The sequence below is a fragment of the Phallusia mammillata genome, chromosome 6 (genome assembly GCF_965637545.1).
Source record: "Phallusia mammillata chromosome 6, kaPhaMamm4.hap1.1, whole genome shotgun sequence".
Taxonomy (NCBI): Eukaryota; Metazoa; Chordata; class Ascidiacea; order Phlebobranchia; family Ascidiidae; genus Phallusia; species Phallusia mammillata.
In genome coordinates, this window is record NC_137257.1 from 998,338 (window position 1) to 1,011,881 (window position 13,544).

Consider the following 13,544-nt stretch of genomic DNA (forward strand, 5'->3'; position numbering starts at 1 on the left):
ACAAATTTGTTAAAAAAACGTACGTTTGGCGGCCGTGCTTTGATAAAAACTTTTTACCAAAGCATTTGGCTTTTGAAATTTGAAATTTGGTATTAGAAATGTCATTGAGTGCTGTGAAGACATATCACAAGCCAAGTAGACACAATATTTTGTAGACTCATTGTGTACAAACAGTGCAAAATAAACAGAAAAACAAATCTAAATAATATAAATGGTGATGTCAGAAACAGTAAAGAGTGATCAACGAAACGTTAAGTTCAATCTATGGATAAAGCTAGATACAAAAACTGGTTTTAATTAAGGCACAAGGGAACAGGAAATTATGAATTATATCACACTTCCTTTGACCTGTAATATGCAAACGAAAAACATAGGCACATTGGCTTTTGAAAATAAGAGTGTGTGATGCGGCCTTTAGTTTCAAAAGATTGCAAACCCTTTTTGAAGTGTAATTCATTGCTATGCTTTCGTACAACAAAGCAAAATGAATCAAATTTCGTTAAACAAAACTGTAATTTGTAGAAAAAAACATAGGCATAGGTTTTGGAAATAAGATTATGTGGTGCCGCCTACAGTTTGAAATGATTGATTAAAATTATTAACCATTTTTTGAATGTAATTCATCGCTATGCTAACGTTCAGGAAAGTAAAATAAATTTATTTTCGTTAAACAAAACTGTAATTTGTAGAAAAAAACATAGGCCCACCATGTCACCTGGAGCTGAAACAAACAAAATAAATTGATTGATTAATTGCCACCAGCGGCAAAATAAACTCGAAAAAAATCAACACAACTTCGGTAAACAACAAAAACTGGCATTTACGTCAGGCAGCAAGGAAGAGTTGGTGAATTACTGCAGAGGATTGTGCTTGTGCATAAACTGGTGTAGTTACCAATAACATCCTCTTCCGTTGAACCGCTATCAAGTGATTGAAATATCAATCAACTCTCACACAGTGACCGTGTTAGCTTGATTGTCAGAATGCAGAGGGTTTATGCAGCAATGAAAACTGATACCACTAATATGTTGTGATATTTTACCAAGTTTTTGTTTTTTAGAATTGATAAAAGTGTTTTAATTAAAACTTGTCAATATAGAGTGTTTCCTCCAGAACACTTGTGTATGCAGAATCTTCATCAGTGCAGGTTGTTCAATCGAAACGTCTGCATGATTTAAGTTATTCTACATAGGCAAGTTCTCTGGCAGTTATGTTTTTTATTAAAACACTTTTTAACACCGCGTACACAGTGTCCCGGAAATCTTCAACATCAAATGCAAGAAAATCCTTCTCAATCACCTTTTTTGAACGTCAAATGCAAGGAAATCCTTCTCAATCACCAAATTCTAAATATCTTAATCAACTTTTTTGAATTGTAGGTTAGGAACAAATTTTGCAAGTTTTTACTGTATGTTTGGGATCACACTGATTTCAACATGCAAGGTTTGGTGCTACTAATTGGCATCTTCATTCTGTTGGGAGGAACAAATTCGTTTTGTAAGTGACTTCTAACATGTTTTAAATTCGCCATGATTAACTTAACCGAACAAAATGCACCTGTAGCCTACATACGAATTGAAATTATAGAGTTTTAATTGTCGTTTTCACTGTAAACCTAACCAACTACGTTTAATGTTTGTGTGTCTAACAACATGGTTTTTACTGTACTGCATACACTATGAACACATTTACTATGTAACAAAAACATACACTTGGTTTGTATTTGAATTCTAAAAATATTTACTAATTTATTTATTTTTTGAAGTTTTCTTTCCGAGCAATAGTGGTCCACAGTCTGGAAAGTTCAACTGTTTGATCAACTCGAAACAAATAATCAACATCTGGCAATTCTGCAACGGTAGAAAGGATTGCAAAAATGGAAGTGACGAGTTTGCATCTAATTGCATGAACTGCACACTTCCAGAGAAACATAATTACACTTACATCAGGTTTGTACAGCGAAAAGATATTGTGGGTTTAAATGCAATGGACGTCTTCACGTTTTAAACTAAAGTATTTTTATTTATAAGTTTTCAAAAGTTGTTTTTTGCAGTTAAAAAGTAAACATGAATACGTAACTAAAAGAACTTTTAAAGCAACTTTGGATGATTTGCAAAGAAGTAAATTTATCTAATTTTTAAAACAAAAGTTAAACGAAAGGAAAGATATTGTGGGTTTAAGTGCAATGTGCGTGTTCTAAAGTCATTTTAATCTAACACGGTTTCAAAATTTGTGTTTTTGCACGTTTTTGCACAAAAAGTAAACAGACACACGTAACTGAGAGATTTTTTAAAGCAAAGCAACCTTAGATGTTTGGCAAAGCAGTTTATCACATTCTTGAAACAACAAAGGTTCACAAAGCTTGGTCTTAATAAAATTCAGTTACTGGTTCGCCTTTTTAATACTTTATTCGGCTTTTTTAATTTTTTCGATCCACCCAATAAAATCTTGGTTTTAATCTCCTCTGGTCGACGGTAGGACGTTTTACTTTCTTCATCTTTATTTTATCGCACAGTTGCAACAACGCCAAGAACAAATCTCCAAAATCGTGCTTAGTTCGTCGTAAACTGGTTTGTCAAGGGAAGATAACATGCACAGGATTGACCCCGTGTGATATCGGATGCACAGATCATTTCCGCTGTCCAAACGGGAACTGTTTAAAGCGCTCTCATGTCTGCGATGCTAACCAATGCAACGACTGTCCAGGCTTGGATAATTGGAATAACGGTCACGGTTTCAAGTGTGTAAGGAATGGAAAGCAATGCAGGTTGCCACAGCTGTTGTTGTGGGACGGTGTGGTTGATTGCGACGATGGGTCTGACCTCTGCTACGCAGGACATGTGAATTTAACCGGGATACCAAGGTGAACATATTGACTGTACAATGTAAATCTTTAGGACTTTTTTCCTCTTTTTTTTTCCTTTTACCTCGAGTTACAGGACAGTTCTCGCTACATGACTTTACGTTACTGCTTACAGAAGTTTGTTGGGATAAAAAAAAAAAATTACGGATAAATTATTGAAAACAATTTAGGACACCACTAGTGACAAAAGGACCATTTATAGATACAATGCTATTAGATATACGTTCGATAACATGGGATTTCTGAAATGAAAAATATATCAATCCTTTCTAAACTATTGCAGCTAGGCATAATATCAAGTTAATAGAGCTCTTCATTTATAAATAACACTTATTTACCCTGATGAAGGCAACCTGTATAAGACGTCAAAACGTCGGAATAAAAATACATTTGCCAGAAGAGCTGTATTAACTTTATATCAATCCTACTTTGTTTCTGTGTTACCGTTTTTGCTCTATTGGAACTTTGTGTTCAAATATGCCATACGTCTCGTAGGGGACGTCGAACGTTCAGTTTGTTGTTATAAAACTGCAGGAATAGCAATATTAGTTTATGCTTTATGTCTGGCAGCAACAGCTCATTAAAACACAACCCTTTGCTTGCTGACAAAAACACTTCAGTAACGCCCATTAACGAAAGTCTGACACCTTTCTCAAACTGACCAAAAAAGTTACAAAGTTTTTATCTTGCAGTGACATACGCAACTCGACCCACGCCGTGTTCAACGATTCTTTATGTTTTGAATGCCTTGACCACTCACTGGTGGTTTCAAAGTCGAACTTGTGTGATGGCGTCATCGATTGTCCAGATATGAGTGACGAATGTCTTTGCGACGGGAAACTCCCCGATATCTGTGGCGAAGTGCAGTCGTTCGGAAGCTTTCAAAAGTAAGTGAGATTTCTAAAGCTTTTTGAGACCAATGTATTGGAGCAGTGGTTCCCAACCTTTCATTGGCCCTGGCCCCCTAAACGCAACTTTCAGGCCTAGTGGCCCCCTTCAAATAACCCCGCAAGACCCGTGGGCCCCCTACAAACAATATCTACAATATCTACTCGACTAAATTGTACATTCCATGGGGGCATGGGTCCTGGTTGAAAACCATTACATTAGAGCAATGATTTTAACGCCAGAGTCATGCATTATGTTGTATAAGCAACGTTGTAATGTAAGTCCTTAATATTCTTTTCCAAACTATAGTCTGTGGTTTCGACCAATCCCAGCGTAAGAACCGCTGGTACAGACCGTCCAAACTTTTTAATACTCCTTATCTAAATTTATTACATGCCACTTATTTATACGATCGTAAATTTTTTTAAATACATTTTAAAGTTAGGAGTAGCATTTAGGAGTAGCTCTGTTATGACACAATATATATTAACGTTTGGTTCCTGAAAACCTTTCCATTTTAGCAAAAAACATAATATATTTCTTACAGCTTTAGTTCGTTTTTCTCAAAATACCTTTTTTTGTAAAAGTTTTACTGTGGTTTGTTTTCACGGTCACTGACAAAGTTTTTTTTGCCAGAGAGAACAGCCTATGTCCTATTGGTCACGTGAGTTGTGACGAAGGTAAATGTTTGGCGAGGAACAGAGTTTGTGATGGAGTTGTTGATTGCACGGATGGAAGTGATGAAAAGTGGGTGAACTTGCATCATATTTCGACAAATTAGTATTCACAGAGCCAAATATCTGCCTGTAGTCTTTGCTTCCTCTCGTACCATAGTGTCTTGGTGTTTTCTTTCGCCAAACGAATAAAACCCAATCCATAAAGAGTTTGCTTGTATAAAATACTGACAAACTATTCACAAAATCAAGAGCCAAACATTTGCCTTTAATAACCAAGTAATGCTCATCCAGCAGTTTTATTGTACAAGACGCCTTCGTCAGAATTGCTTTCTCTCGTGCAATAGTGTCTTGGTTTTTCTTTCTTCCAAGCGAATAAAACCTAACCCTAGTTAAAGCATTACATCATATTTTGACAAATTAGTATTCACAGAATCAAGAGCAAAATATCTGTCTATAGTCTTTGTCCTCACTCGTGCAATAGTGTTTTCTTTCACCAAGCGAATAAAACCTAAGCCAAGCCAAAGCGTTTGCCAGTGCAAAATATCCGATTTTACTCCCCGCTCTTTACTATCGCATCTCGACATCAACATATTTTTGCCCCATACTAACACTTCATTACATTTATTTGCAGATACAGTTATTGTAAGGGAACGATGCCATGCGTAAACGCAACACAGCCTGGGGAGCAGTGCAGGTATTTTGATGTTTTACTGTTTTCATTCAAGTTTCGGCATTGATAAAGATTTGTAATTTGCCAGTTGAAATAGCAGCAGTGTTATCCCAAGCAAACCAAACAATGTCAGGATTTTAACATAACTTTCAGGATTAGTACCTTTTGAGTGAGTAAGTGCTAGACATAACTTATATATGAATAATTTTTTGTACAGCTTAATTATTTTTCACTAATAGCTCTATAGACAACCAGTTCTTAGAGCTCAAAAAAGCCAGAAACAACAATAAATTTAAACCAATCACAAGTTACAACCGAATCAACCAACAACTTACATTTTCTTGCTACTTGCAGATGCACTCTTATGGGAGCGAATACATGTCACAGGCGGATTGGGACATTCTGCGATCGAAACGCCGAATGCATTCAAACCACTGGCGTTTCCAAACAACTCTACCTCTTAAGTCCGGTTGACGAATGCAATGCAGTTTGCGTGGCGTATCAAGATCGAACTGCCACAGCAAACGACACAACTCAACCTGTGAACTGCTCCGCTGTGGCCACTACACCTAAGCGGAGAGATTATAAATGCGTATCAATGCGAGTAAGACTGCTTTATTTTTTATTTACTTTCTAATGCACCTTTATTTAAAGTTACAAGTCGTTAAAATGAACATAAATTCACAAATAGGATCTGCCCTATAGCGTCTATGCAGACCAGCGATCACAGCACACTCGTATATAAATCACAGTGGCATGCTTAGTGACCGGCTGACTCGGTATGGCGCCTTCAAAGAGCCTGGCGTACTGTGAAGTCACAAGCCGGCTTAAATGAGAAACCCAGCCCGATTAATATGCCCTAATGAAGGTTAAAATTGATAAAATTGTGTCACACTGAGTGTCAAGTCTGTTTTCTTCAAATTTACTCCTGGTTTAAACATTATCTGAAGTTTTTAAACAGTTGGTTGGTTTAATATCCTTATTGCGTAGTTTCTGTGTGCAATGTGACTACTAGTCCTTTATGAAAAATGTGTAGATTTTTTCCGGGTTAGGATTGTTTTTTTTCACAACAATGCAGAACAACAGGTGTAGTAAATATTACGAACTTGGCCCTGTTGCAAATGTCTCACACAAATCTGTATTATTTTTTACAAATGCTTTCGACATTTTTCAAGAGGAGGGGGGTGAGAATTATCCCCGCAAGCAAAGTATGCGACGGAGTGATCGACTGCCAGTATTCATTATATCCTAACGACGAGAGCCGTATGTTATGCCGATGGCGCTACCCCTGTGTGACAATTGATGCTAAGATGAGCATTCCCATCCGGAAGGTGTGCAACGGGTTCGCTGATTGCGCCAACGGACGAGACGAAACCGAAAAACAATGCTCATCAAGAAAACGATATTATTGCATGTCGCTAGGTGGCACTAAGGTGAGGTGTTTGAGTAACTCTATTGGACTAGGTTGGGCAGGAACTTGGCCGAATGGTCTGGCGAGCCTGACCCATATACAGACATAAAAAAAATGATCGGGATTCGTCCCCGGAAGAGTCCTGGGTTCGAATCCCGTGAAAAAAAACACCAGCTTTATGCAGAATGGTCCAGGACACCAGACTCATGTAAAGATATATATAAAAAACTTTTTAGAGTTCGTAAAGAATATAAATAGAAAAAAAACAAGTTTGGGCAATTAAACACCTCATCAAACGACCTGATGCGCTTTTTCAACGCTTTTTTTAACAATGGTTAATCTGATCGGGAATCTAGTTAGGAAGGTTCCTGGGTTTGAACCTGGCAGTTTCTTTAACTTTTCGGTAGACGGGATAGTTGACAAGAAATACAATGAGACTGAAACAAGATTTAAAAATTACCCTTATGTGCCACATTTCATGATAGGCTGTGTGTGTTTTCACTAAGTGCTGTGCAGGCTGTTCGTTTTGCTCGATAAGTGTAACACATATTTATTTCGTCTGAAAAAACGATCGAAATAAATAAATATTTACCTATCAAGCAAGATATGGTAGCATATAAATCATTTACTTGTAACCTTCTAGCCAATAAAATATAGCTAAGATAAATGCATTTAATCGTTCACGCAGACCAGCGATTAGAGTACACTCATATACTAGTATAGTACGACTTATTGTACCAAATTTTAAACCAAAATAAGCCAGTCTCCTGCAGTTGCATTCGAACCCCCCGAGCCTTCAGCAAACGTTATTTCTGCTTTTCGTTTAGTTATCAATTCAGAAGAACCAAGTGTGCGATCAAATTTACAACTGCGATGATCTTAGCGATGAGAAGAATTGCACAAACGATGGAAGGTTCTACTGCGAAAACGGCGACCCCCTGTTCGTATCCAAAAGAAAGGTGCAGGAATTTTAACTCCTAGTGAAAGTTCTTGGGGGGCATTGGATAAATTTTTCAAGACTCAAGAATGTTACTTTGATTTAAACTTATTACATACCCATTCCTAAATCATAGTCCAAGTCCCGAAAAGACTCCTGTCGTAAGTTCGAACCCCACCACAAGCTATATATCTTGGCCTGTGCCTTGTAATATGGTCATGATTGGGAGACGGGCTTGATTCGGTGTAACGCCTTCAATGAGTTCTATGTTTTGTGCACCTAGGATACGTCTTTAATACCAGTCATATAGGTTAGGTCTAAATTTTTCTTGACAGAATTAAGATGGCTCTGAGTAAGGGATTTTGAAAGTTCCTTGTCTAGAGTGAGAGGCGTTAAACAGGGGGCATCTTGCCAAATTAATTCCGTGAAGGCTATTTTGCTTTGGTTGGGTTACTTCTATACTTTGTTACGCACAACCTTCATGACATTTACCTTAATAATTGATTACGGTTTATTTACATTGGAGTTTTAAAACAATTAAAGTAATCATACTTTTAATACCAACAGCTTTTCAATGGAGTGGCAGACTGTACAGATTGGAGCGACGAATGCCCGACAACGAAGAAAGTAGAATCGAACGCATTTTCATCTCGTTACGAGCTGATTGCGAACCCGGTCTTGCGCGCCATCGTGTGGATAATGGGCTTTCTTGCAATCATAGGAAACTTGGTAAATATACTTGTTTGATGGAGTAAACTTTCTTGGAAATTTAGAACACATTACTGAAACTGGTTACAGCATGCAATTAGTTGTCTAAAGATGGCTCGATTTATTAATAAAGGTATCAGTGGCAATACTAGGAATAGGTTAGTGGAGTCCTTATAAAACTATGCTTTGAAAACCCTTTATCATAACAGTAAACCTCGGTTAATCCGGACCCGTTTGGACCAAAAACTGTCCGGATTAGGCGAAGAACCGATGCCGATTAGTTAAAGCCTAACCGCATAACAAATCATTTGTACCTCAAGTTTTGTCCGGATTAAGCTAGCAGTATGTTCTGTTGTCAGGGCATAAAACAAAACAAAACTAATATAATGACAACGACTTTTTTACATACACAGGCTGTAATGATCGAGGAGGTAAAAACGTTGGCAACATCCAACATGAATCTTGCCTCGTTGCGAACCAATCACATGTTGGTCTTGAACTTGGCCGTGGCTGACACGTTAATGGGGATCTACCTGATAATGTTGGGCTCAATGAGTGTAAAGTATCAGGGAAAATATTGCTCTGAGGACCTTATGTGGAGATCCAGCAATATGTGTGTTGTGATGGGGGTGCTGGTGGTTCTGTCCAGCGAAACTTCAGTGCTTACGATGGTTCTTCTAACCCTCTCTCGACTATATGCTGTCTATAGGGTAAGTACTACCTCTTAAGTCTATGAAAATAGGCAAAATTCAAAATCGTACAGAAAAATGCACATTATGATGTAACCATTTGTATAATGACAAGTACTATTGTTACAAATATAATACAAATAAATGAAAGGCTGCCTTTATGCAAAAAAAACCTTCTTGTGTGCTTTATATCAGGGGTCGGCGGGCGAAATGCGGCCCTTGATTAAATGTTGTGCGGCCCGCAGAGACGCTTGGATTTCTAATGTACTGGCAAACGAGTCCAACTATTATATATTTTTTGGCAGATTAACGCACCCTATGCTAGTTTTCTGCGACCTGGCAATTTGTGGCTAGAATCAAATGCGAATTTACTTGTAGTTAAGCATATTTGGTAAGCAACAAAGAAAATCTTGAGTTATATAAAGGTGCGGCCCGCGATTTAATTTTGGCAATTGTATTCGGCCCCACATTGACAAAGGTTGCCCACCCCTGCTTTATATTAAAGCTCAAAGTTGGTTACTGCATTGCGGTGCTAAAATTGTCATTATTTCTTCAGTATAAAGCAACGCAGTTTTGTTAATTCGGTAAAACCAGACATTAACCTCTATATTATTGGTACCCCTGCAAAAAAACTACATAAATTTTATTTACCCCTATCTTCAAAAAAAAAGTTGTCAACTATGGCGTCACGGAACTTAAATGATATTGTAATTATTATCAGACAGATGCCTTTAAAGGTAGCTACCCACAACTTAAAGAACTACTGCCTAACACATTAATTTCAAAATACATTGTCTTGCAGCCGTTTGATGCATCTACAAAACCCACAAGTCGGTTTGTATTGTGTTGGATTCTAGTGGCTTGGTTTATCGCAAGTCTTCTGGCTTTGATCCCACTAAGCAGCCATTTCCAGAAGAGTTTCACAACCAAAGCTTGGATCAAGGGCAACCCTTTCTTCCGCACAGCTCTGGTGGATTTTTCAGGTGGGACCACATTTGAAGAAACTTATCTAACAGCGGTCGGTAACCTTTTTTGTTCTGCGGACCATTTCTGAAACTGAAATGTTATTGCTGACCGGCATTCAAGAAACTTCAAATATTTATCAATGAAAACGCCTAAATTAGTCTATCATCCCCGGAAAACACGGGCAAAATGTTTCAAAGCGTCTGGCCTGAAAACGTATACGGCCCGGTAGCAAACTTCTCGCGGACCGGTACTGGGCCACGAACCGGCGGTTGCCGACCACTAATCTAACACACACACACTTAAATCAGATGTGCTGATTGTTTTGCGATAAATAGGGTGGTCCGTGTTGAACAACATTCATTTGTATGTTAATACTACACGATTATCTCAAACGTTTCCAAACATTACTTTCCCCGTCGCCAGTAAATGGGTAGAAAGGAATTTACTGGTTAAAGTAAAATAATAAAGAGCAGAATTAATTATAGAACCAATATTAAGACTTAAGTCTTGTGTTCTTTCAGTTTGCAACTATAAAAACTCAATATTAGGTTCAATAAATTTCTTCAAAAATAACAGTGTTTAGCCTTGCGTGTCCATATTGCTGCAAGAGAAATGTATCAGTTGCTTTACGACTTTAATAAAACAATTAAATTTGTTTTTCAGCTTTTCAGAACTTTATGGATCGCGTTTTGACTTTTGGAAATCACACAACAGCTGCATCCGGGGTACTAAGTGGTGACGTGGCAAAAATCGCTCAAGCTTCTTCCTGGTATCAGTTCCAGGAAGTTTTGCACGATCATCACAATCACAAACAAACTGTCAACATATTTAGATACTTCGGGTAAGCCAGTAGTTACAACCTTGGACGAATTCCACTCTTAACGATTCAAAACATTTTAATTCCTCCTCCGAAACTACATAATAGATGCTAAACCATACAAAGATCATTTAAAATTGGATCTTTTATCAACTTCACAGGTTATATTTGCAGAGCGAGAGCGTCTATTTATACAAACCACATGTAAAAACTAAAAACTTCTGAAACACTACTAAATATAGTTTCTCTCCTTTTTGCAGCTTTCAAAATACAAACTGCGAAAAATTGCAATTTGTTTTTCTTTCTTTTTGTTTAATTCGAGCAGTGGTTCTTAACCTAGAGGTAATTTTCTCCAAATTCCATAATTTGACATTTGAAGGTTAAGAAGATGTGTCATTTTTTATTTCATGACATCATCGCTCTGTGACGCCATTGTTTGCAATCTTAATCTTTTTTTAAAACAGAGACAATCAAAATAAATCAGTTCCTCTTGGGGTTAACGGTAAAAAAGCTTAAAGTTATTTCTGGTGTCTTGACGGGGTTCGAACCCATGACTGACCAATCGAGCAAATTCGAGTCCAGAGGTCGGCAACCTTTTAAGTGACGCGTGCCAATTTACTTGTTGTTTCCATGTGTTAATGACCTCGCGTGCCGACGCTTTTTCAAATAATAGCGTTTCGTGCCAGCAGATCAACAAATAAAGAGAAAGCAGAGCGTTTTGTGCATGTAAGGCTGAATTTTAAGACAATGACATGATAAAAACTATAAACAAGCAGTGTAATTGTTACTTTAATATAAACACGCAAATCGGTTGGCGCGCCATGAAAAACTACCTCGCGTGCCAACCTTGGCACGCGTGACAGGGGTTGCGGACTACTGTTCTAGTCCAAGTTCAATGTATAAACCCATCAACATTTAATCACAGATACTACAGCGCTCACAGCGTCTGCATTCCAAAGATTTACGTCACTCCTGCCGACAACGCTTGGGGGTTTTCCCTAATGATCACCATCTTCAATTTCATCGCGTTCGTCTTCGTGACGTCAGCGTATGTCGTCATCTACATGAAGTCGACTGGAAAGAGTTTGACCAAGAAAAAAGACAAGACCAAAAACAGACGCGCTTCAAAGACCGGGAAAGCAAGCAAACAAGCTCAAGGTATAATGTTTGCAAATTTGTCAACCTAATTTTGCAATAGTTATAAACTTCTGCACAACAGAACCAAAAACTTAAAAAAGCCTAAAAACGCGAACTTAACACAGCGGCAGTTTTTGTCTGAAGCGAATTAGACAAAGTTAAACGTGTTTAAAAGTTTAGCTACTTTAATGTTGCTTAGAAAATTTTAAAAGTCTGCAAATCATCTTATAATGTAAAACATTATTCTATTACAGTGGCCCGGTGGGGAGTTCGTTACCGGGCCGTATAATCTTTTTAGGTTAAATGTTTTAAAACATTTTGCCCCTGTACCCCGGGGATTATAAACTAATTTAACCCTTTTTTAGCTAAATATCTGTAGTTTTTTTAAGACCGGTCTGCGATAAAATTTCAGTTTCAAAAACGGTCCGCAGTACAAAAAGGGTTGCCGACCCCTGCTATACAAGTAGTTAGTTTACAAACGAAGAAAAAACTTTAATTAAAATATCGAACAACTTAAGTTAATCAATGCGACACGAAATAAGCCTCTTCCCCCCTAAACATTGACAACTTCCTGCAAAATGCGATGGGGGAGATAAGGATATCCGCTTCTAAACAGATTGATTGCTTCGTAAAACAAAATTTGTTCATTATAAATTTCTTAAAAATAAGTGTTTTTTTGCAGAAATCCAACGCAAGATTATTCGTCTGATTGTGACCGACTTCTGCTGCTGGGTCCCGATCTCAATCATGGCCTTCGTCAACTTTTCAGGAGTCGTGTTATCAGCCGACGCATATGCCGTATCAGCCATTGTACTTCTGCCGATCAACAGCGCCCTCAACCCTATTGTCTATTCGAATTTAATCGACAACTTTATCGGATACTTCAAGTGCAAAAAAGATAAATCACAGAGAATCAATTCGGTAACCTCGGCCACCTACACCACTGCAGTAAACAACAAAATTTCGACCTAAAAGCATGTGATGATACAAGAACTGCTGGCAACTTTGGAGAGTTTAAGTGTAGGCTAAGACGCGTTGATCTCATTTATAGTTTACGATAGTGGTTCCCAACCTTTAGTGACGAACTCCTCCCATCACTATTTGACATGTTTTTATTTCTACCCAATATATTACATAGTAGACGTCAAACCATACAAAGATCATTTAAAATTGGGTCTTTTATCAATTCACAGGTTATATTCCCAGAGCTAAAGTGTCTATTTAAAAACCACATGTAAAAATTAAAGTAAGTACCTCCCGGTTGGAAACCACTGGTAGGCTACAGTTATGTGTATGCATTATACCTCAGACGTTTCGAAACCTTGTATCTTGTAATGTATGCGGATGTGTCTCTTCTAGTTCAACAATCCGACTTTGAGCCTTTTACACTTCGACCGAATGTACATAAACCTATATTAGGATTTTGTGTTGGGTTTCTTATACTTTATCCCACTGAATTTGCGTGTTTTTGCACTAGACGAAGATTGCAGTTGATAGATTATAAATTAGATCAATTAACAAACTGTTGTTTCTTCATACAAACCTGTAGTATATGATACGATATTTTGGGGATCTGATAGGCCTAGTTTGGAAATAAAGATAATTTTTAAGCATATAAACTGCAAGCCAATGTTGGAGCGCTGGTGCAGCAGTCCTGCTGCAGACGTTGGTTCGAATCCCACTGCAGATAGTCATTTCAGTCATTCTTTCAAGGAAAACGTAACTTTGGGTAACTAAAAACCAATTGCCAGCAAGAAATTTCACCAAATACTTGGGTATGT

At 37.7% G+C, this 13,544-nt stretch overlaps 1 protein-coding gene across 1 annotated transcript; it reads left to right on the top strand.

The window, feature by feature from the left end:
• Positions 1-1,436: 1,436 nt before the first annotated feature.
• On the top strand, positions 1,437-12,052 carry LOC145232631 (uncharacterized). The gene is made up of 15 exons (XM_080097292.1): positions 1,437-1,497; positions 1,766-1,949; positions 2,516-2,863; positions 3,556-3,750; positions 4,388-4,498; positions 5,060-5,122; positions 5,453-5,702; positions 6,274-6,531; positions 7,337-7,468; positions 8,014-8,175; positions 8,568-8,864; positions 9,646-9,826; positions 10,473-10,650; positions 11,552-11,784; positions 12,018-12,052. Exons 1-15 carry the CDS (start codon positions 1,437-1,439, stop codon positions 12,050-12,052), a joined length of 2,688 nt encoding a protein of 895 aa, XP_079953418.1.
• The last annotated feature ends 1,492 nt before the right edge of the window (positions 12,053-13,544 follow it).

Bases quoted from the DNA above. Each gene is read 5' to 3' on its own strand.
- LOC145232631 (XM_080097292.1), top strand. From the start codon at position 1,437: ATGCAAGGTTTGGTGCTACTAATTGGCATCTTCATTCTGTTGGGAGGA. The intron at 2,864-3,555 runs GTGAACATATTG...TTTATCTTGCAG, and splicing joins AATTTAACCGGGATACCAAG to TGACATACGCAACTCGACCC. The intron at 11,785-12,017 runs GTATAATGTTTG...ATTCTATTACAG, and splicing joins AGCAAGCAAACAAGCTCAAG to TGGCCCGGTGGGGAGTTCGT.